Consider the following 24,494-nt stretch of genomic DNA (forward strand, 5'->3'; position numbering starts at 1 on the left):
TGACATGATCCAAACACGATCCAAAACCGCAGCTCAGGGCACAGTGGGAAGCACACAAAGGGAGCACCAAGTTGCTCGGAGAGTTTTTGGCAAGCTATTTGCTAGGAGCTGCCGAGCCCACCCCTCCAAGACCTTTATTTCCCCCTGCGGCAGCTGTCATCTGATCCCATGCCTTGGCTTTGAATGGGGCTCTCTGAGGATGCCAGATGTTGGGAACAAAGGTCTAAAAATAATCTTTCCAAATAATCTTTCCATCTATCATTCAAGGAGAGCATGTGCTTTGTGTGAACATGTGAGCTGAGAACCTGATCTAACTTGGAGTAAGGAAGTTCAACAGCAGCTTCTGGCTTCTGCTTGTGGGCTCCTTTTTTTTTTTTCCTTCCCCTTTTCCCTTCCCAGAAGCTGCGCAGCAAAAAGCGGCTCTCTCCAGCGATCAGCCCTCGCTCTCCCTCCCTCTCCGTCTCTCTCCCTCCCTGCCAAGACTCTGAATCGTCTGGATCCTGGAAAGCTGGGCTCCGTGTTTGATCTCTCATTGGGAAAATGGATTCCAGGGCGCTGTCAGAGATGCATTTCTGTAAAAAAATCGTCGCTGCAGCCTTGTGTGTCTTAGTTTTACTCCCAGATTCGGGCTGTGCAAGGAATCTCTGGAAACGTGCTTTACATCTGAAAATGACGGAAAAATATGATGTAAGTAGCCAACAGCGGGGCTGTTTGGGGGAACTGGGGGTGTTTGCTGTGAAATGGGGGGGATTCTTTACATCCAGTGTATCATTTTAGAGTAAGAAGAGTTTGAATCTGCAGGCTGTCTCTTTGTGACAGGCTTGCATTAAGTTTCCCAAGCTGTACTAAACTTTTGCCACCTAGCTGCTGCAACGGGAAACTTGTAGATAAAGGCAGGCTTCAGCCAGCGAGAAATACACTGGTGCTGCGATAATCCCTGCTTCTCCTAGAAAATCCATAGAGCAACAAGGGAAGCCTGAATGGAGAGAGGGGGAATGTGACTGTAAGCATCAAAACTACATGTGTGAGAACAGGTTTACTGAAAAGAAGGTGCTGTGCTTCATTACTTAGGGCAGGGAGCAGGGTTGCCTGCCCAGTTCCTCCGCTGGCTTTTGGGGTAACTTTGGGCAAGTGCCTCCAGCTCCCAGTGATATTGTGTACTATAGGGATAGCATATAGTGGCGTTCCCCGGGGTTGTGTAAATCGCTGGAGCGCCGAAATCTCCGGAGGCACAGCGTAACATGCCTATCACGCTAGGAGCTGCTGGGAGAAACCCCTGCTCGTGGCTCTGCCTTTCCTCGCTCAGTCCCCGGCGGCAGCAGCTCCCCGTGCCGCCCGGCCCAGGCAGGTGCCCGGCAGCGCTGCCTGCCCGCGCTCCCTTTCCGCAGACCTGCACTGTCATCTGGCACCAACCGTATTCACCTCCTCGGGCCATCACGGCTGAGAACAGCCCGGCAAAGGGCAGGAGGCTTTGTGCAAAAAACCCCCACAGCAACTGAGCTGCAGAGGCTCCAGTTATCCCTAGGTAGCCAGGAGGCAGCGGAGCGCTTGCCGTGCCTGACCTAGTGTGTTAGAGGGGAAAACCAGCCATGTGGTACGCTCCCGGGTGGTCCCGAACGCTGCCACCCGAGTTCCCAACTCTGCTGCGAGTGGAGAAAGGGATGGAGCTGGATCTCCTTCTGGTGTGGGCCAAAAGAGCCTGTCAGCGATCACCATGGAGAAAAGGAAAAAAAAAAAGGAAAATAATTTACTAGCTTGACATTCAGGACCTGCTGTTTAAAAAGGAAAAAATAATCTTTGAATTAATCCACTCAAGTCCCCTTAGAAGCCAGCACTGACCCAAGGCTTTTGCCCCCGGAACGGCTCAGGCAGAACCGCAGTCGCTGTGCTTTCCCGTGCTCGGGTGGGATCGCACCTCCAGCCGTCGCGTGTCCATAAACAGCTTCACAGCGGGGATTTCTCCACCTGTTTTCTGCAGCCACCTACAAAGGCTTTTAGTTTAAAATGGATGCTTTTTGGCCCATGACATCCAGAGTGATCTGTTTGGGAACAGACACATTTGGTTTGTGTAACTCCTGACTCAGAAGTGTGGCACATGTGTTTTGCCTGTGCTGAATGAGATGAAATATGGTGGGTTTGTCTCCTTGAAGTTTTGCAGCAAAGTTGTACTAACATTTTAAAGGTACACAGTTATTTTCCAACAAGAAATTTGCTTCATTTTAGTCCCCCTTTGGACAGAGTATCTTCTGGTTTCTATTTTAACTGGGAAATGATGAAGTGCTAAATCACTGACTGGAAAATGTGTTTATTAGTATGCTCTTATATCATTTTTCGATGCAAAGCTCAAATTCAGTAGGAGCTATAAATTAAATGACCCAGAGAGGTAAGACAGGAGTAGAACAGGTATTTACATGTTGATCTTCAGATAATGTGTTCTATAAAGGCACAGAGCCCGCTCCCCTAAGGATATATCCTCTTCTTTCAATGTGCAGCTCTTCAAAGGAATGTTTTCTCTGGCAGCTGTGAATCCAGGTGCTCCTGATCTGGCAAACTCAACTAGAATTGCTCATATTGACAGGAACATTTTGTTTAGGGAAAACAGAAAATGTCTTTCTTTTTCCTTCTCCTTGAAAGCAGTCCGCTCTCCCTCCCCTTATCCGCAGATCGGCTGTTTTGGCAGGCCCTCTTGTTTCTCAGAGAGATGCTTTCTTTTGCATGTTCCCTACATTTCCCTCTATGTTCCCTACAGTTAGAAAATCAGAGGCGAACAGCTGATTTGTGGATCACTTGGATAGAGAGAGAACAGATGGAGGTACTCGCAGTACAGCGTGGTGTTACGGGAGATGGGCCACGGACATCCCTGTGGGACCCCCACTATGACGTGGGCAAGGTCTCTGATGAACGCGCTCTACGAGGAGGCGAGGGGAAGGACGTGAACTGAGAACAGGAGATGGGAATCCGCAGTAGGAGGAACCCGTCCACCAAACTGACGGCAGCAGAATGACGAGGAGGAATTACGACAAGGAACTGGCTTGAGATCTGATCAGGAATGGTTCATTACTGACTTTGATGAAGGCTGTTGGTTGGAGAGAAGGGGTCAAGTGGGAACAGAGAAGGGGAGGAGGGAATCGAATAAGTAGAAAAAACTTGCAGTCACGGTAGGATGGAGGAACTGGGGTTCCAGCTGTTAGCAAATACATATATTTTACGGTTAGAGGGACACTCATCAAGTTCAGTGACTTGCAGCTGGTGCTCTGCAGCCCCCTGCACAGTCTGTGGACCATTTCCAAAGGGCAGAGGGAGGAAGCTAACTGATAAAAGCAAGCGGGCTTGCATTCGTTATAAAGAAACTCACATTTCTATTGAGAAAACCTGGGGAGGGGTCTTGAATTTATCCCATCAAGTCTTTTAGAAACTACATCGAGTCTTTTAGGAAAAAATCCAGCATTCTTTTAAAGATTTCTAGAAGTGAAGAGTTCCTCAGGGCTGCTGTAATGATCTTCCAACAACTTATTTACTCTCCAGATAGCTGTCATACATCAACATTTAGATACACTCTTTGTCTACCAGATCAGGACACCTCCTGCGATGAGATTTCTGTTCAGCGTGTGCCCAAGTAACCTATGAGCAGAGTAGCTCTCAGCCTCCCCTTTGAAACCCATGTGCATACATGGCCTTTCATGACATGAGTCTTTCGCTATATTCCCTGTTTTCTGGTCCTCTAATCACTGTCAAGCAGCTTTGAGCCCACCCCAATGTTGCAACAGCCTTCCAGTACTGCAGACACCAGAAGTATTAATCCAGAATAAATAGAGGGAGAATATTATTCCTATTGTTTTGATATTTTCTTTCAGATTATTCAGTCCTCTTCCAATCTGAAATTCGCAAAGTCCGTCATTAAGGATCTTCTGTATTCTGCCAGGTCTTTGATAGGGCCCTAACTTCCTCCTCACTGCTTATTGTTCAGAGAAAAGGTGGTTTATGGCCATTGACTGGAAACACCTGCCAAGGGCAGAACTGGGGACCGGAGGCTGGGAATAAACCTCACGCGTAAGCTCACAGCGTGGCCATGCAGGATGCTGATTAGCAGAAAACTGTGCTTTGACACAAACCCAGGGTCCAGTTTCAGCAGTAAATAATATAACAGAGATCTGGGATTTTTCTGAGGCAGATGGCATCCCCTGGTTTCTATTGGATATATAGGTTGAGAGTGAGTGATTGTATTCATATTTGTCCTAGTCATCTTTGGTGGCTTCCAGGGTTCCTCAGCTGAACCCCGAACTTTTCCCTTTTTTACTTTGTTTCTGGATATCTTTAATACAGATATTGTCATTAAAATGACTTAATAAGTCTCCACAGCAATTTGTCTCCTGAATTAAAAAATGTTCTCAAAAGCAGAAAATTTTGACATTTGCCAGAATCTGTAGAACTGAGAAATCCAAGCTGTGCTCAAAGCTGAATTACAAATCCTAGGAGAACATTTAAAAAGACCGTGTAACCCATACCTGGAGACAACCTTGAACAGGCTGTTCTGTGAATGAGGGAATCCCGGTTCCCACTAGGATTTTAGCATACATAAACCTATGGCAACAGTTTTATTAGATCAAATTTGCAAAAATATTTTCTTGGCCACAAGGTTTTGAAAGAAGGGATTCAGAGCAATAAGTGATCAGAGAGAATGAGCAGGGAGGTCATTAGGTACAAAGTTATTTGGCTGAAAATTTTACATTGTTCCCAAACAGAAATCTCATTCATCGAGCCAACTATTCATTGTAATTTGGCCTTCTTGGTGAGTGAATCATTTGTGAAACAACTGCATTAACTATTTTTTGATGTATCCGTTATTTGCCAATATTATATTGGTCCCTACGTTTCAGTCTGTAGCTGACATTTCAAATAATAGAGCAGGAAACTGTTACCTTCCAGTGTGGACACCCACATGAACAAGGAGACCTATTGAAATGTTTGGAAATATTTGCTGTTAAATGCTATCTTATATCCCCAAATTATACTTGGTCCAAGCATTTTCTGGATTTAAAAACCAACAACAACAAATAAGTTGTATTTTAAATGTCTTCAGTTTAAAAACATGTTGGTTCAAAGCTGGAGTGTTTTCAGCTTTTTGAAGAACAGGGATAACGTGTTAAGAGCTTGTTTTACACTTTAAAATTCAAAACATCATCAAAATTTTGAAACAATTTTTTCATCACCTGTCCGGTGCTTCAAACAGCCCATCAGTTCTTTGCAAAACAGCCTCACTGAAGGGTTTTTGAGCAGTTTCTTGTTCAGTGCATGGAAACAGCTGAGGAAAAAGCAGAAGGAAAAGAGTTTTACCCATATTAGGACCTGGCTGATACTGGGAACAGGGTGTGAGGTTGTCATTTGTAGAAATATTAGGAATCAGGGTTTTTTTTTTTCTCTCTCTCTCTCTCACACACACACATTATTTACCAGCTGTAACATAACCAGGATTGCATTTTCCTTAACATACACCTGGTTCCATAAATTAAAACTTTCGATCATTCTGAGTTTGCTCTGTGTCTCCTACATGATCATGGGCTGCAGCTCCAGCGAAACCGGGTGTCTGAGAAACTTTGCTGTTCTCTGTTTCCCCCTAGCTATTGCACGAAGAAGCGGGATTAGCTTCGATGAAGGAACAGCCACGTTATCAGTGTGATCACACGCTGGGTACAATACACGGCAGAACGTGGAAGCAACGCTTCTCACATCAGTAGCACAAACGTACATCACTATTTCTTTTTGTGTCCCTCGGAATTGCCTTCATTTTCTGCATTACGAACTATTCCGAGTGAATGGGGAATTGGGCTGTTTTTCACGGTTTGCGATAACTGGTTGCTGCTCAGTCGTACAGAGGAGCACAGGCCGCCGGCCACGGCTGGTCCCCAGGGCGGTGGACCCCAGGGGACGCAGGCAGTCCCCGGCACCGTGTGTCCGTAGGTGCAGGGGGGGATCCGGTTGGGGAGGGGAAGGCTGCAGCAACCTCCCCAAAATCAGGGACTGCTGCTGCCCTGTGGCGGGAACACCCCAGTGAAGGGCTCATGATGAAAAGAAGAAAGGAAAGGGAAAGGGAAAGAGAAAGGGAAGAGGAAAGCTGTGTTTTGTGCCCAAAACACATGTATTTCAGAAGCGGATGACTGCATAATTTGGAGAAGAAAAGGAGGAAAAACTGCAAAAAGAGAGTGACAGAGAAAGGAAGGCAAAGTTTTGGCAAGCAATCTTGTTCCAGATCTAAGTGACAGTCAATATTTATTCCTTCTAGCTGCAAACCCTGCTGGGTGTACTCAGACTACTAAGGGAGTGTTCAGCCAGTGGATTTTGGATGTCGGTAAAATACATCCTTGGGCCTCTCCTAGGACATTTACTTGGGCAGTGCCTGTGGCAACATGCTGTTTTGCAAAGGCAGCCGTGCTCCACAGGAGCTGTTCAAGTGCATCAACAGCGAGGATGCAGCAGCACCTAGATGAAGAAGGATATTAGTCTCACCCCAAATTTCTCCACAGCCTGACAGTGAAATTTCCTAGACACCCCCTCGAGGACAGTTGCACCACGTTATTTCTTGCAATAACAACCCCAGTTGTTTGTCACTGATTTTGAAACGCAGCAGAGATGTGTCCAAGTATATACAGGGACTCGAACCAAACGGCCTGCTAGAGAGCACATGGCAGCTCTCGCTTTATACCTTCAGCTAGATGCTGATCTCTGCTAAAAGCGCAAATTCAAAATCCCTCTTTTGCTTTGACTAGAGCTTATTAATGTGGGTTAATAAATCTGCGCACTGAATTTTGCCCTTTCTGAGTACTTTGTACTGCTCTGGGGGATGGAGCTCAAGCCTGGAGATGAATCGTTTAGCCACAGGTGAGAAAGGAATGGGCTTGGCTGGTTCACCAGCTTCCCTCTGACAGAGGGAGTTGGCTTCTTGCTAAAATGCCATCAGTATGAATCATATTATCTAAATGCCGCCTCTTATAAATGTTTCTGGTAAAATCCTGGGCCTGTTAATCCACTTTAAAACTCCCATGTCATTTTGGCGTGCAATAAACAGCTGGGCTCTTTCTGCTGTAGTTGGTCACGGTCTCATTTTCCTTATGATTAAACTGCTGTCACCCACACAAAGCTCACCCAGATCATATCGTGTTTTAGAAAAGGTCTTTAATTTAACAGCCCAGGACCTCATATTGGAAAGCCTGAAAGTGTTTGCACCTCTTCCCTCTATGTGCTGGTCGAGAAGGTGACAAAGGGAGAAAGAGCCTGTTCAGGAGATGGGTAGTCACTGCCCAGGACATTAGCTGCAGGGCTCTTTGGGGACATCATAACCTTAAAAAGTACAATGGTATTTTTTTTGACTGTTTTACCATGGAAATGTTTTAAGGTGCTCGTCATGATGATGCTTGGGATCTTTCTCTCTATTTCCAAGACCAGTGCAAAAGTCATCTTAGGGATCTTCACCTCCTCAATGCCATTACAATAATGTTAATTACAAAATTAGGCCCACAGTTCGTTTTATGTTGCCAAAGTACTGTGCTAGGTACGAGGTCATATAACTCTCTCTTCAGTGTATCGAAGGCAGGGCCGGGGGAAGTGAGCAGTGAATTCTCCTGCCTAGTGAGTACTTGAAGGCTGCTGGGAATTCCCTCTTCTATTTAACTGACGGGGTGTTTGGTATTCGCCTCATGCCAAACCTTGTTTCCTTTTCTTTTCTTTGCAAGGATTATGAGTACCCTCTTCATTCTCACAGTGCCCACTACCAGAAGAACGACCGCTGCCCTCCACCGCCCCAGACCTTGCCCGACCGAGCCTGCGAGGTGCCCAGCTGCCGATCGGATTCGGAGTGCGAAAGGCACAAGCGTTGCTGTTACAACGGCTGCATCTATGCCTGCCTGGAGTCCGTACAGCCACCGCCAGGTAGGGTGGACCCAGCGATCCAGCTGCAATAGAGAGAAATGTCAGGAGACATGTAGAAATCATGGTAGTCGGTCCCCATGTGCCTCTGGTCTCAGGTAGGACATGTTTCAGTGTGAGTCGAGGATGAAAGTTCAATTGCGAAGCTCTGATTTTCTGGAGCTGAAGGTGTGATGAGTCTTGAATCAAGAGAGGGGAACTCTTCTAAGGTCAGTGGGTGTTGCAAAATTTCCACCAGTACAAATGGCAGAAATCTTTTGATGCCAGTTCTTTTCCTGGGAGTATATATTCAGGAAAAGAAATAACTCCAATCCGAGGAAGTGCTCATTGAAGCCAGGCGGCTACAACCATCTCATCTCATCCATGCCATGTGAAAAGAGGATGAGAAATAACAGTTGCTTTTGCCTTTATGACACCAGGATCCTGGGGCCCTGGATAACATCCACGGTTATTTCACCGCTGGGACAATGGGAACACGAATATAAATATCTTGCTACAAAACTGCCAGCCAAATCCATCCTTCAGGAGCCTGGCAGCCTCATCACTGGCTGCTGGAGAAAAATCAGTGACATAGTCTTAATAACTATGTGCTCTGGGGCTCTTTCTCCTTGACTGTGTGGTTTGCTTGTTTCTGTCTTTTACAGTTTTAGACTGGCTGGTTCAGCCCAAACCCCGCTGGCTGGGAGGAAACGGGTGGCTTTTGGATGGCCCTGAGGAGGTCTTACAAGGTACAGTACATTTGACTAAACGTCTTCTCTGCAGTATGAGTAATTGAACACTGTTACACAAAAGGCACTGGTTTGGAAAGTAATATATTCATCACATACAGGCTTGACAGGGATGTTTGGGGCTGCTGGTATTTGTCTGGAGTTTCCATGGGATTAACCCTGTGTTGTGCAAGAGGGCTGGTTTCTTGGGCTGTAAATCAGTTGCTTTTTATGGATATGGCTGGAAATCCTGATCTAGGTAGCCTGATCAAATCTGCCAGACCAGCACAAAATGCCCACACAGGGGAAAGCCTGGAGACAGCAGAGCACTAGGAATACTCTGCAGAACTGAATTTTTGTCTGTTTTTGAAATAAATAGAAATACATCTTTTTTAGAAAAAAAGCTTTGTCAACATACATAGATTTTCTGCCAGCTCCCTGATAGACTGTGGGCAGATGTGCATCTGGAGGTGTCCTGATCTGGAGCAGCCCCACCGAACAGACTGCCTCAGGGTGAGGATTCCACTGTTTTCCAGTTCCTTGTGTCCAAACGCTGCTCGGAATGAGAGCCCTGGCAAGCTGCTGTGAAGATATGTCACACTGACATGGAGCTAGGAGCATCAAAGCCTGGGGACTGCTGTTCAGATTGGGCTTCTCGGATTAATTCCATAGAGGAGTATCGTTTAATTAATTTTTTCAAATTCTGCAAAATGAAAAAAGGAATGAGTGGGGAGGTGGGAAGAGGATTTTTTTTCTGCAAGACACTCCCAGTCTATATGGCTGAAGTTCTAGATTTCTTCACAGAACGGCTATTCCAGCTTTTGATCAGCTTTAGTCAGACACAGGTAGTGCCAATAAATTACCCTCTCTGGAAAACTGGTCTCAGCCAAGAGCTCCAGGCTGTCCTGAAACACCATTTCATGCATGCAGAGACAGTCAAGCAGCTGGAATGGAAAGTGAGCAAATTGCCCGTTAAAGACAGAAAGTGCAAAAGGCTGTGCAGCAACAGGTTTGTGAGCACAGCATCAGTGCAGAGGTGACATCAGAGCTTTCAAAGTGACCATCGTGTTGCATCTAAAATAGAAGGGCTTGGCTGTTTTATTTGGCTCTCTGAAAACCTCCAGAGCAGAGGCAAAATTCAACTCTTCTGCCCTTCTTTCAGATGCCTAAATAGCAGTTGGCAGTGCATGAAATTTTGATTCATGTCAGAGGAAGTTATGAGCCAGGGATGGACTGCAAATACCTAGAAGGGCAGCGCAAGTTTGACATTACCCTCAAAGGGCAGGATGCCAAGCTGAGGAACCGCAGGTGCCATTCACGGCAGGAGGAGATCAGCACCTGGGAGAGACTTTCCCTTTAAGTATGTAATCATTTAAAAAGTGAGCTCAGAGTCACTGCGCCACTAGAAGATCAACAGGGAGATCCAGAACAAGTCTCCTCACCGTGTGCCTCAGTTTCCCAATATACAAAAGGGGCAGAATTATACTCTCCTCTTTTGTAAAGGCTTTGAATTCCAATAATGAAAAAATCTTCTAAGAGTTATTGTATTCTTGGCCAGGATTTCTCTAACGTCCAGTCTTACACAGGTAGTACCAGACTCACTGGACCTTGGTTCTCGTCTGTTATGGAAACTCCTAGTTCTTCAAGAGAAAATTCTGCCTCCAGCTCACTGGACTAGCACTGACAGAAATAAGATAAAATAGGTCCCTTCCCATCCATTCTGGTCATGCTTATATTATTTGATCTCATTTTATCACCTTTATCACAGCTTAATGGAGCAATTAGTGAAATAAGAACCATCAGTCATGGCATCAGACTTACAGCAGGAGTCCTTGAGATTAAAATCCCAGCAAATGAAAGCGGGGAGTGTCCCTGCATAGTCTCTATATTTAACGTACACAAATACTGGCTGTGAGTCCTGCTTTATTTTCTTATTCTGCTCCACACTCGCTAGATACCAGGGGTCAAGGTGATCAATGCCTATGTTTGTGACAGGGGGTGGTGCTGCCTTACCACATCATGAGTCACATCCAAAGTTTAAATTCACCAGTAAGTAAGTGAATGGGTGTGGAGCAAAGAACAAAAGCAGTAAACTCTGGTTTCCTGGTCATTTTTCCCTGTTTCCTCACCCAGCCCTAAATGCTAGTTACAACAGATTTACACCTGCTCTAATCTGAGGGAATAACAGCTTGGAGGCACCACCTGTCAGTGAGAACGTGGTGGGCAGAGGTCGTCTGTCTTCACTGCTCTCCAGCCCTCGCTCAGACCCTGCACAGCAAGCTGCGGGAAGGGTGGCACTGGAGGTAATTGGGCTGCTCTGCACTCCCCGTATCGGGGTAGACAGGTCATTTCTTATGTAAGGTGTGAACTGGTTCAGCTGTGTTGCCAGGCTTCTTTGGATTTGTCAGCCATACGGTAACCTTGCTTGGAAAGTAGTCTGAGATCTCTGGGAGGAGATACAGAAGGAGGTGGCCACGTTATCGTGTTGTGGCTACCCGCGGGTGATAAAGCTGAGGTGCATGACCTGCAGGCTTCTTTTCCAGCTGAGGCCTGCAGTACCACTGAGGATGGCGATGAGCCTCTGCACTGCCCCACGGGATACGAATGCCATATCATCAACCCTGGCAACACCGCCGAAGGAATCCCTAACAGGGGCCAGTGCATCAAGCTGCGTGGAAATCCAGGTCAGCTGGCTGGAAATCACCCTTCTTTTCTTGTTCTGTCATGCAAACGCAGTAAGACATGGCTCGCTCACTGGCTCCAAAGCAGATCTGGTGGTACATCTGGCCTTGTGTGCTTCCCAGGTTTTCGGGGCACCCCGGTGCCTAAGGCAGAGCTCCCACAGTGCTCCAGGCAGCTTACAAACACCAGTGCCTGCACCAGCTCTTCATTGCCTCAGGGGTACATGTGCTTTGAAACCCAAATTTCTCTGCTTTCAGTACTGGCAACCGTGTGATGTAGCTGAATTACCAAAAATATAAATTGAGCTCGCAAGGCAAAAATTCATAGCTAAGCGAACACCGCAGAAATGCCAGGGCAAAAAGCAGCCTTGCCAAGGATGATGAGGTGCCAGTTTGTCACTGAAGACACCTGGGGGCATCTGTTTTTGTGGTTTATAAAGGGTGTGCTTTGTGAACTGTAGTAGCCTGATCAAAAGTCCAGAGCCCCAAGACAGTGCAAGGTAATAAAGAACTCCACTGAGTAGTGGCAAGCTGTATATAGGTGATGCCTGCAAATTAAATCAGACCTTTTGACAAATGCAGACGGGACGATCAGAGCAGCAGCTCTCTGCCTGCACAACCTTACAGAGCTGCACTCTAGGAGGAGATGTTGAACAACTGCTGATGTGGAAGATGCTAGACCATAGGGAGGGCTCAGTGGTCCCGGGACTGGGTCCCCCTGCCACCGCTATCCTCAGTGGGTGAATGCTGGCTGTGAATCATCCCAGCCCGCAGAAATCGGGCTCGCCTGGCTGAAGTCTCTAATGCCCTTGGCAGTGGCTGAGCTATGTGAAATACCCATGGAAGGGGACGCCCTGTATGTTTGTCCCCTCTGCGACAGTGCAGGTAGAGCGGGTAGTAACCTGCATGTCCCTTTATTAAGCTGCACAATAAATAGAAATATTTAGAGTATTACTACACACTTCATTAAGCAGTGCAAGTCTCAAATTCCACTTCTGTCTTCAGAACTTGCTTATTGCGTCCAAAATATTATTGCCTTTTTTCTATAGACACATTTGCCAAATAAAGGAGCTCCTGTTGGCCAAACTGTTTTCCAGAATAGTTCATAACCTGTCTTGATATGTGTAACTTCATTGACAAGTAGGATATGTATGTCTAGACTAGGCTACAAGTCATTTTAATGTAGAGACATGAGAGGTCATTTTGCCATTTAGACACTGTAAAAGCCAAGGAAGGCATCAAACCAGATCTCTGAACTGTTTCTTTAAGAAATTTTCTATTTTTAGCTTTTGGGCCTTTTATTTTCTTCTTTTGTATCTTTTCCTTTAAATAAATCCCAAATAAGTAATGTAATGTATATCTGTATAGGTATTTCTAGAGCTGAAGGTATTTCTGAGAGCTTAAATAGCAGTATAAATGGTGAACAGAAGAGACCTAACTGAAACTTGAACTTTGCAGAACACTAATAGATGGTCTGATGTTGTGCATAAATTTTCTTTAATTTGAGAAAATTCGTGATTCCTTAGCTGATAACTCCCCAAAAAGACATAAGCTTCTAGTGATCAGCAGTTTACCACTCTCAGGGAAAGTGAACTGTGACTGCATAGTTCAATAATCTAAACAGTTTTACAAGAAGTTTTTAGCAGCCTATCTCTCGATCTCTACGTCAGCTGCAGAGATCCTCTGTTTTCATACCTGAGGTTATTATTCCCATATCTATAATTTAGCTGTCTGTACACAAAGCTTAACACACAGAATGAAGGCTGACTGGATATGTTCTCATTACATACGTTCTTTTTCAGATGGACGTAACCTAAGGCATAAGTATTACAAGGAATATTTTGGTAAGCTTTTGGCATGAAGTGTTTACTATTGCTAAGCTTTACAGTCATTGCATTGCTTAAAGGGAATTTGCTGCCTATGAAATGAAGGTCTGTGCATAGCAAAAGAGATTTTTTAGTCTCAGCTTTCCACGCCTTTGTCAAAAGATCTTACTGTAAAGGTGCAGTGCCCTGACTGGACTCTTGGTGACAGATGTCACCAGCTATGACACACTCTGTTAAATGATACAGCCTTCTCCCGGGGTTCCTACCAGGGGGTGAGAAATACCCAATCCAATACCCTTTCGTTATTTTTAAGTATATCTTTGGAGCTTTGGTCATGGCCTACGACTCCTTGCAGATGAACACAGAACTCGGTCAAAACAGAGTCTCTTACCAAGAGCTTGCTACGAGTATTGGGATGTAGGATAAAAGAAGCCCAGAGCCCACTGAGTCAGTCCCTTGTTGTTATCTCAACCTCACCAGGCGTCAGGTCCCTCCCACAGACTGATGGATCTCAAAGACAGCTAGCTTTTCTGCCCCCCAGCCTCTAGTAGGACCATCTTCCAGAAACTCTCTGCTCTTGTGGCTGGAAAGCTCCTGATTTCCAATCTAAATGTATTCATGGCCAATCTATGAATTCAAAGTACAGACGAGAGGAAACACGTGGATACAGACAATGGGGGGGCAAAAGAGACTGTCTTGCTCCTCTAGAAATGGATCCGTCTCGGCACACCAGCAGCCTCTCATTTTTTATTGAAGGCACCATATCAAAAGAGGTTGAAGGAGAGACGAGAGGAGGAATAGGAAATGACTGTGTAAATATTCATACAGGAGGAAGCTGCTGGTGTAAAGGGAGAGCATGAGAGAAACTACAAGGTACTTTCTGGAGAAAGCAGATAACACAGTGATTCAGTGGGTCTAATCAGAGTTGCCTCAAGGTCTTGGGCGGGTGGAAGTGTCAGTGCCTTGTTTTTTCCTTCCGCTCCACAGCTTTCATTTTGCTTTGTCCCTCTTCTTCACCTGTAGTTGCCCTGTGCTAACTCTGGATCTGGAGGGGAATAGTCAGATCAGATTGGAAGTGTTATTCCAATCTAACTAGACAACATCTTTGATGTGACCAGAGTTACAAACAGCCAAATTTGGCCGGCTTATTTTAAGAAACTATAAAAGGATTTTCATTCCTCAGTGCAGCCTGCTAGCACACCTCTACCAGAGAACTGCTACGTATTGAGACCAGTAAAAATACAGTGCTTAGAAATCCTTGTGAAAATATTTGCCACAAACCTAAAGTCTAACTCTGCTGGGATTTGTTTTGCAGGCAGCAGTTCCAACAATGTGGTCGGCTATGTGAAAAACCAGCAGAAGCATTTGGGCTAATCAGAGGTGTTCCTGGGTAAGTGCCCTGAGAATAAAGGGACAGCTAGGTGAAAAAACTTGGTGCGTAGGATGCAATTATCTAAAGAAATAGTTGTCGGAGGTGAAATTACCTCTCATCGCAGAGCTAGCTTAAGGACAGCACCTTAACACTATGTAGAGGTGCATATCAGTCTCTGTGCAATGAGCTGAAACACCTGTGCAGACAAGCAGGTGGTGCTGTAAAAGTGCCTTAGGATCCTGTGGCGTTGCAGATGGGTCTCTGCAAACTGTCCAGGGAGAAGTCTGTGTCTTTCCCATCTTTTCCCCTCTCCCCTCCATTTTTTATTCTGATTTCATAAAATGCACCTGATTTCTTTGAAAAACCCTTGCCTTCTGGGGCTTTAGAGGATGGAATGATTTTAAATGCTGTAAAACATTGTGAGCCTCACAAATTAGAAAAAAAAAAGTCATTTAAATGAAGATTGTCTTATCCAGACAGCATGTCAGTTGGGTTTTGGGGGTGTTTTAGTTAGTTCTCAGATGACATGTTTAGGGCCTTATTCTAATGCAGATATATCTGCATTAAGTAAAAAACTTTTGAAGTAAAAAATTAAAGTAAATTCAGTAAAAACTGATTGCAATAAGGGTCAATCTTGCAAATGCTTATGCATATGGGTGACTTCATGGGGTAACTTTACGTGTGTTGACAGCTGCACTGAACAGTGTGGCCCGCTCCTGTGCGTAACCGTAGTTGTAGCTGACCAGACCAAAGCTAACTGAAAGAGCTCCATTAATTTTATCAGGCTTTGAATTAGGCAGAAGTGAAAATATTTGTTTTACCAAAGATTCTGTCCTAAGATGGTTTTCTCAACACTTTAAGCTCCATTCTAAAACAAACTTGAGCTTAACGGGCGGTCACTAAAACAAAGCAGTTAAGTATGTGCTTTTTGTGCTTGCGTCAGGCTGACTGTTAAGATTACACGGCTGCGTAGGGACAAGTTCTGTGCAAACATCCCAGGGAGGATAAATATTTTAATTCCTTTTTTGTTTTGCATCCAGCTGGACCACTCCGCTAAGCAGCTTTCAAGGAATGATTTACCCACTAGTTGTCTGTTCTGGAAGGATTCCGGTCCCAAATCTCCAAGAGCACATCTCCAGCATTACCCTGCTCCCTGCCCACCAGTGCTAAAAAGACTTCGCTATGCAAGAAAAAGCATGAGTCTGGATTTTAAGGGGGAGAAATGTGATCCCCCGAAAGAAACCTCACCGCTTATGAGCCGTCCTTCTGCAGGTGACGTGTGCGTAGCGTCGCGCTGGTCTCTGCAAGCCACGGCGTCCTTCTCAGGCTCTGGGAACGGAGCATGCCCTCGACGCGTCTTCGGTGGCCAGCTCAGAGGTGGCCGATTCCGATTTCCCTATCACAAATGTAATTCGGTAGTATAAAAATGGAGGAAGTGGTGTCGGAATCAGACCTGAATATTATATCTAAGTTGTAGTAAATAAGCAAGACTGTAACACTGAATTGCTCCCTGGGTCGAGTCCAGTCCCTGCCTGTCTCAAACAACTGCTTCACATAATCCTGCAGGCTTCTTCTTTTTCTGTTTATGCCTGGGATTCACCAGATTTACACCCAGACTACAAGCCTAAGATTAAAATCTTAAAAATTGAGAAACTCTGAGCCAGGAGCAGAACAAATTTTATCATGTGTTTATCCAGTTACTTTACTTAAATCCCACAGTCTGGTGAGCTGTAGATCAAGAGCTAATGATGGAATAGATTTCTTCCTACAATATCTAAGCAGTCAGAGACACAGACATGCCAGCCTTTTTAAGTTGCTATTTTTAGCCCGTGCAGTTTATACTCACAAAGCGTGCATCTGTATTTTTGTACCTGCAAAACCTCAACGGGAGGACTGAAGCCTGGATATTTATTGCACATATTAGAAAAGCAAAAGCACGACAAAAATGCGTGATTGAAAAGATTGTCTGGCAGACGGGCAGCTGCTCTTTAGAAGTCCTGGCCCTTTATGCTGACTTCCACAAATCCTTAAGGATAAGTTATTTGTATTTGGGCCTTACATCTTCTTTTAGATGCTTAGCATTATAAAATGGAAAACAAATTTTCTGTGAATGTTTTCCTTTCCTATGGCTGCTCCCTAAAGGGACAGTAGCATTTTGTTTTGACGTATCTGTCAGAATCAGCAGGCAAAAGCAGTCATTTTTACTCGCTTGTTTACTACGTGTCCCCCTCTGCATTCATGGAATTAGCATTTTGATGTCCCGAGCAGTAGTGGTGTATGTAAATACCCGATTCACAAATGCAAGCGCTTGCTTTCACCCACAAACTACGTTGTTTTTTTTCCATTCACCACGCGGTTAAAGCCAAAGCTAAGGCGCTTATAAAACACTTGATACGTTGCAAATGACCTTTGCAGCTGGAGAGATAAAAGACGCCAAACTGCTCTTTCCGTTTCCTTTCACACACAGACACATTCCTCAGCGCTTTACAGTGCAAAGGAACAAATGAAGGGCTCCGCCTTTCCCTGAATATCTCCATTCGTTAAACTCCATGCATTTCTCCGTGCTTTTTTCCAAGTTCTATAATATTAAGTGCAACACCGCATTTGCACAGGCCTATTTCTAGAATATTATCATATACAACTTAACGCAATGGTTTCTTAACTCCTGCTAAAAAGGCAGGAGTCCATATTTCATAGTCCCAGTCTTAGTTTAGGCCAGGAACTTGCCTTCTCTGGAGTGACACTACCTGACGTCTTAAAACGCTGCAGCTTGTAACCAGAAATACAGGCCTTGCTCCCAGATGCTGCTCAGTGAAACAGCTTGAGCTTTTTTCAGCAATATTTTTTTGCAGGAAAGTCAGACTCTGATTAAAATTAGCAAAGCTTTTCAGTCTTTACTGCTGGTCACCAAGGAGTAAATGCCAAATTGTTCTGTTTTAGTATAAAACATTCAGAGTCTGAAAAACCGTGAGAATCCAGTTCAAAAACATGTTTTGAGCACTAATGAATTTACAAGATTAAAACTTCAGATCTCAGCCTAATCTTGCAAAGCATCCAAAAATACGCTTAACTCAGTGGACACATCCTCTTCAGTGGCTGCTTTATCATAGCTACAGAAAGCACATACCTGACTGCCTTGCTGGGTGGAATGGTAAAGATATCTTCTAATTACAAAATGACTTAAAAAGAAAAAAAGAAAGTTGGGTAATTAATAACTTGTTCATGAATTTCTGTTTACTGGATGTTATCAAAGACATCATCACCCTTCCTAGTGGTGCTACAATGTTTGGGGTTTTTTTCTTTTCAAGTTCCTGTTAATTGCCAAACTGAGAAACAAAATCTACAGAAGAAACTTGTGTCAATGCTGTGTTTTCAGCATTGAAGTCCATCGCACTTCGAAAAAAAGATGCAGACCAAATGAATTCTCCTGATCTTATTTTCTCCAAAGAAAGTGGCTGAACATCAGTCTTATAAAGCACAGTAGGAAATCACTAATGTAGGGTTCTTTTTTAATGTTCCCATGTACACTTTAAAGCGTGTTTGGTGCTACAGTAAACTTTCCATATATCACTGTGTGCTAGCAATGCTCGTGGGCTTCCGGATCCTCCAGCGTTACGGCAGCGTCCGTGGAGCTGCTCTGCCTTACGGCAGCTGAGGATCCGCTGCCCCGACCCAGGCCGTACCTGTTTGTGCACTTCGTGTTCACACATGTACAGGTTCTGCAACTTTGGTGCTCAATAAAAAGTGTCCAGTATATTTTTCAACTATGCCTGGTTTCAGCTGTGTATTCCTGGCATAAGCCTGGCTTTAAGTTATGTGAAAAAGGACAAAGGTTTTAAATTTCAGTCTTTGGAAAAGCTTGGAGGACATAGGCACAGAGAGGCACAGGTCATATTTTCCACTGGGAGGGCGGTGACAGACCCCCTCCAAGACACATCTGCCGCTGCCGGTGTCCTCTCAAGATGGACCACCTCTGTGGGTCAGAAGCTCACTCAGCTCTTGGCGTCTTCTTCTCACTTGCTCTAAGGGGAGCTGATGGAGAGTACTGCGAGGAGGGCAGCCTGTGCTGGGGACTTGTCCCAGCTACCTCCATTTTCATTCATAAAACACTGGTCACTGCCAGATGGGTTGGAGCTGTCAGCTCAGGTGGGTTTGCATTGCGCAAGCAGCTGCTCAGACAGTTTTGCAGGAGACCAAGCACTGTTTTACCCGGCCTTGTTCAAAGGGTAGGAAAGCAGACCAGATCGGAGGTAAGCAGTGGGGCGGGTGTTCGCTGCAGGGTACCGTAGCTGAAAGAAAAGACTGGCACTGAGACGGTGTGCTGCTAAGCACTGAGTTTCTAGGTGCAGGCGAGACTTTGCCCTGCCAGCAGCTCCACCCATGCTGTTCTTGCTCTACCTGCTAGGCAGGTGCAGCTGGGAGTCCCTCTGCATCGCTTTCCCGTCTACCTTGAAATGGTAACAGAGGAGCCACAGGGAGAGAGAGCAACTACCTGTGCTTTGGTCAAAGAGGGAGGAATGGTATTTTTAATTGCTTCAAAAAGGCTTTATGTAGCTTTTGAGAGTAGGGCAGTTAGCAATAGGTGCTGTGGTAGGTGCTCAGTCTTGCTGTGAAAGTGTCCTTGGAACCACCTGAGCTTATCATGGCCACGCCAAGTGTCATCTGGCCTGTTAGGACGGTGAGTCTACTGGATGTGTGTATGTACTTCATGCCTCCTGCTGTGAAGTGTGAGATGGACTAAGTATCTTGGCTTTGAACACTAAGATTTATTCGTTTTAATGTTTTGATTATGTTTTAATTTCAGCTTGCTTCCAGTTTAATGCAAGCAAATACAGTTTTTGCTGGTCTAGCTGGCTCGTGGCCTTTGTAGAAAACATTGTGGGATCTAAGCCATCACCTTCAGTGGCCTTCTTACTGTCTCTTTGGGCTGCTTATGAAAAGAAGGCTCAGGAAAAGGTTCTCCTGTGCCTCAGGGCACAGGAGGCTGCATCTTTCATCACACTTCATTTTCACGCAGAAGACACTGAAGTGCTCTAAGCGCATCCATGAACTCAGCAGCTGGAATCAACAGAGGGAAACGTTATAATAGATCTACAAGAAAGAGTTATATCTCAGCTGGTCTAACTCAGTTCACTTCCATTTGGGTCAGTGTATCAAATACGATTTAAAACAGCTGGTGGTCTCAGGAGACTACATTAGCCATTATGGTTGCTTTTGGTTGCTTATGGTTGAATCTTGTGCAGCTACCAGAACACGAGTACTACAGCATCCTTTAGCAACAGTATTTATTTTTGGATTCCTTGCAAAAGGCCCAAATGAGTAGAAAATGCTGGCACTTCAACTCAGACTTTTTTCACTCTTGAAGTAGCTTTTGCAGCCCTGACAAGGAGTCATTGCCGGGGGTCTGCACTGAAACTGCAGAGTGCATCTCTAGATCAGCAATCTGCAGAATTTGCAGCTAAGAGAATTAAAAAAAAAAGTAATGTTGACCTGTCTCGTTCCATTAATCCATGATTAAGCTCCATTAAGCTCCATGACGGAGAATTGCTTTTGTTACATTGCGAAAGTTGTCCCATAGTTTCGTGAGCAGAGAAGACATCTACAAGGCTGAGACAATCCGTAGCAGCGTCTCTGGAGACTGGCAGTTTCTCTTCCTACCCTATACGGCAGGGATTTGTTCATTTATGTGGTTGTTTGCTTCTCCCACGTCGCACTGTGTACTCAGGTTAGACTTTTCTCTGGAGATGGTGTCAGGTTAGCAGCTATCATCTGTCCATGGCGGACGGCAACAGCAGAAGAGGCTCAGCTGGTCAAAATACTCCCTGCTCCTCATTCCTCTACAAGCAGAGGAGACCTGGGAGATTTGCTAGTGAGGCAGTTTTCGTTTTAAGAGTGGCTCCAGTTTTTCTAACCTCAGAAGAGATGTCTTGCTAGGCTCACAGGATAGAGCAAGGAGAATGGAAAAGGATTTTTAACATCATTTGAAGACAAATAAGAAAGACATGTTTTGCTGGTCAGTATGTATTTCTTGCCATTATTTTCTCCTTCTTGTTACCTTTTTACATAGACAAAGTAGCACGAACCATGAGAAAAGCTGTGTGAAGCAAAAAGGCCTTTTGACAGTTTCTGTAGCCTGAAGATGTGCCAGGGGGGCCCGTATCGCCCGGCCTGAGCCACCCCCACCGGATGAGTCTCCTAATGTCAGCCGTAAAGGCTGCGCTAGCAGACACCGAGGCATTTAGCTAAATTCCCTCTGCCTTCCTGATGACACCCCTAGGGTCGGCCATCGAGTGCTAGCAAAGCAAGGCTTTTTATCCAGCCTTTATCAGTAGCGCTGAAACGATGGAGAGGAACCGCGACCCAAAACTTAGTTCCTTGCTTCTGGAATTGCCTGTGGGCATTTAGGTCACGAAACTCTACTCTCTACCACCGCGTGCCCCACATGCACGGCACAGCATTGCCCTTTTCCCAGTTAAAGAGATTTTTCCATTTGAAAGCTGTGCTGAGAGGCCTCCTTATAGGCAGGGCCGCGTTCCCGCCGGGAGCGGTGGATACCTTGCACGGGAAGGACACGACCTGCGTACAAACGCAGAACACGGGAACTGCAGCAAATTCGGCAAATTCTGCCCATGCACCGGAGTTTTTTTCCCTCAAGGTGGCACAAGAGGAGCAAAAGTGTAAAACAGCCCCTGGTTACGGAGAAGGAACCAGGTGCCAGAACCCCGAGTGAGGCACCGGCGCTACGCAGGGATCTCGTGCCCATCGGCGAAGCCTCCGTGCCCGGAGCAGCCCTCTGGAGCACCGGGGTGCTGAGCCCTCTGCTTCAACCGCTTTGGGCCAAAAAAGCCAAACCTTCGGGCTGCCCCGGCGTGGGGCCGCAGGGCTCTCGTGGGGCTGCACGCGCCTCCCCTGAGCTCTGCACGAGTAGAGCCAGGAGCTTTGAAAGGCAAAGAGCACCCTCCCCTCACAGCCGTAATTTTTTTGGTCTTTTTTAGTCGGAGATTACAGCTGCTTTGCGGTTATGCCCCTTCCTACTAGCTGTTTTTTATTAAAAACAAAAAAACGGTTTTTCCAAATAACCTACTTGGAACTGGAGTCTGACCCTGCCCTTCGTTATTCAATCAGTGGTGACCGCTTTGAGCGCAAATATTTGCCTGGAAAGTCTGCTCCTGACCCACAAGATGCTAAATAATTAGGGAGTTAGTAGCAGAGGGAAAAATCTTTTATATTTAAAATATTGACATTTCTAGTTAGTTAAACAGGAAATGCTATCAAATTACTGGATATGCTGTGTTATATCTTTAACAGTGTGAAAATTGTGTGTGTTATACCAGAATGAAGAAATACAGGTTGCATCAGGGCCACTTTCTAAACATTAGCCTCCTTATTCCGTTCATTCCCAGCATTTGCTGAGCCATGAGATGGCCAAATACACGAATCTTCCATAAGATTTCCTAACAGACAGAAAACAGAGGCAGCAAGAAGATAAAACTTCAGCCGGTGCCGCAATCTTGCAGAATGCATGGTGAGTATTCAGAGATAACTACGTTTTCCTTCTGTATTTATTCAACCGTATCGCTGCTAAAATGCAATATCCTGCTACAGGGCTGAATGAACCTGAAGATGACAGACGTGGCCGTGGTCCTGAGCCCAGATGAAATGGTTTCACGGGAAGTGCAGACCACGACACCTGAATCCCATGGCACGTATTATTATGCCGATTGAGTCATGTATCTCCTTATTCTATGCTTTGTTCCTCTCGGTGTTGCTGTCGCTGCCCTCGCTGTATCGCTTCGCCTCCTTAGCGCTCATTAATCTAAGCTAGTAAAAAGCAAGGGGGGTTGCAACTCCTGCACATCCGGGGTGCGTCGGCATTAGCACCCACCGGCCTCATGTCCCCATTACGGATATTCTGGATTTTGTTCTATTCTTTTGTTCTTTTCTTTTGTTCTTTTCATCCGGAGCTGCCCCCGTTTCCCCAAGCAGAAGATTTAGCTTTTGGCCAGGAGGAGGAGGAGGCTAAATAAGGCATCGGCAGCAAGAGCCTGCTGCTCAATTAGCCGTGCCGTCGTCGGCGCTGGGCTAATGAGCCCCGCAGCGGGGACGGCGCGATCCCGTGCAGCCCGCGTGGCGCAGGCTCCCGCCGGGCTGCCGCAGCCCCCGCTGCCGGGGGGCCGGGGAGGGTGGCAAGGAGGAGGAGGAGGAGGAGGAGGAGGAGGAGAAGGAAGAGAGCGAAACGGCGCAGGGCGTCTTCCTCCCTGCGGGGAGGAACGTTTCCAGCCTGATCCCGGGCCCGTGACGGCTGCCGGCGCCCTCGGATGAATAGGAGAAGCTGTTCCCTTGCCAGGCCGTACCTGGCCCGCGGCAGCGAGGCGGACGCCGAGCCAGCTGGCCTCTGCCCAAGCCCTCGCAAGGCCGCGGGGAGAAGGAAGCGGCTGAGAAGCGTACGTGAGCGCGCAGAGGTTTCGCCACCGAGCTCCCGCAGATCCCGAGGAGGTTTAAGTCGCTCCGGGCGCCCGGGCCTTCCTCGTGCCGTCGCTAACGGCCGCAGCCCTTGCTGAACCCCGGGCCGGGCCCGGAGGCGTGCCGCAAGGCGGTGCCCGGCGTTATCCTCTGAGACCTTCCCGTGGGAAGGAGCGTTGCCACATCGCAGCGATCCGGGAACTTCCCTCAGCCGCGGCTGTGGCCCGTTCAGGCCGGGAAGAGGCATTTCTCAATCGGGAGCAGCGTGGGCCGGAAAGCCTCGGCCGCGGTTTCCCACGGCCCCGCCGTTCACGGCGCGTTCCCCCGTCGCTCCGGCTTCCCCGCAGCCTCTGCGAAGGAGCGCTGCCTCCGGAGACGCCAGCTCCAGGGGCCGCGTCGCGGGGCGACGCGTGTTTTCCGGAGCCGCCGGCAGCGGCTCCCCAGGGACACGGCAGCGTTCGCGAGAGCTGGTGGCACCCGGCAGCCGCGAACGTGCGGCACCGAAACGGCCTGCGGGAAAACCCCGCGTTGCTGGGAGCCGGCCCGGGCCGGGCCGTGGCGCAGGCGGGAGCCCGGCACCTCGGCCCCATCGGGACACCACCACCTCCGCGGCCCTGGGCCGGCAGCGTGGCACCCCGACCTCTCGGGGAAAAACAAAATCACACATGTTTTCCCCCTGCCTGGGAATGACATTTATTCCCTAAACCTGGCGAAGGAAAATCTCAACTTCAGGCTTTACGCCTACGGGACGCTTCAAGCGCGAGCGGCTCACGTAGCGCCGGCAGCGCCTGTGCCGGGGGAGAAGCGAGGCGCCCTGCTGCGAGCTGCGGCGTGGCGTTCCCTGGCAGCTGGATAGAAATCCTCCGAAAGGACGTAACCGGATAACTTCCGTGCCTGTACGTTAAGCTGCATCGTGAAAATGTTCCCCTCCAGCGAATGAGAAAGAATTTGTGTTTTTTAACAGCTAAGCGCCCCAAATCCGCAGCTGGGCTCGCCTCCGGGAGGGGCAGGGCTGCGGGTGACACGCGCGTTACGCGTTTGCGCTGCCTCCCTGGCGTTCCGACCTGCGAGCGCTGGCGTTGCGCTGACGGCGGCATTTCTGCGGGAGTTTTTCCCCCAGCCGGGAAGTGCCCAAACAGGCTCGGCAGCGAGCGCGAGCCGCCTTCGCCCGCGCGCGAAGCGGCGGCGGCGACGAAACCCCGGCGGTGGCGGTGGCGGCTGCCTCCCTGCGAGGTGGCACCCGGCGATGCTCCTCCTGCTGCCGGAGGGCGGAGGGAAACGCCCGGCGGCGGCGGTGGCGGCGGCGAGGGCTCGACCGACCCGCGGCTCAGCCCCCGGCTGCGGGCGGGCGGGCGGCCACCGCCTCGCTATATCAGCCGCAGCCGCCCTCCGAGGCACGGAGGATCCCGCCGGCCGGGCTCGGGGCGGGCGAAGCGGGGCAGGGCGACGGCGCCCAGCCGCCCCCCGGCGCCCGTAGCTCTGCCTCTCCCCGCCGGCGCCCGCGGGAACCCGAGCCGCCGCCACC

General features: G+C 47.5%; 1 protein-coding gene across 1 annotated transcript; it reads left to right on the top strand.

Moving 5' to 3' along the window:
* The first annotated feature begins 468 nt into the window (after positions 1-468).
* WFDC1 (WAP four-disulfide core domain 1) lies at positions 469-15,738 on the top strand. The gene is made up of 7 exons (XM_026092075.1): positions 469-687; positions 7,728-7,923; positions 8,565-8,648; positions 11,171-11,311; positions 13,111-13,152; positions 14,450-14,524; positions 15,547-15,738. Exons 1-6 carry the CDS (start codon positions 541-543, stop codon positions 14,506-14,508), a joined length of 669 nt encoding a protein of 222 aa, XP_025947860.1. The 5' UTR covers positions 469-540; the 3' UTR covers positions 14,509-14,524; positions 15,547-15,738.
* The last annotated feature ends 8,756 nt before the right edge of the window (positions 15,739-24,494 follow it).

The sequence above is a fragment of the Apteryx rowi genome, unplaced genomic scaffold (assembly GCF_003343035.1).
Source record: "Apteryx rowi isolate R43461 unplaced genomic scaffold, aptRow1 scaffold_94, whole genome shotgun sequence".
NCBI classification, from domain to species: Eukaryota; Metazoa; Chordata; class Aves; order Apterygiformes; family Apterygidae; genus Apteryx; species Apteryx rowi.

What these genes read in the sequence shown, in the direction of transcription:
- WFDC1 (XM_026092075.1), top strand. Translation starts at nt 541, where the DNA reads ATGGATTCCAGGGCGCTGTCAGAGATGCATTTCTGTAAAAAAATCGTC. An exon ending in CCCTGAGGAGGTCTTACAAG is followed by an intron (nt 8,649 to 11,170) that starts GTACAGTACATT and finishes CTTCTTTTCCAG; the next exon opens with CTGAGGCCTGCAGTACCACT. An exon ending in CAAGCTGCGTGGAAATCCAG is followed by an intron (nt 11,312 to 13,110) that starts GTCAGCTGGCTG and finishes GTTCTTTTTCAG; the next exon opens with ATGGACGTAACCTAAGGCAT.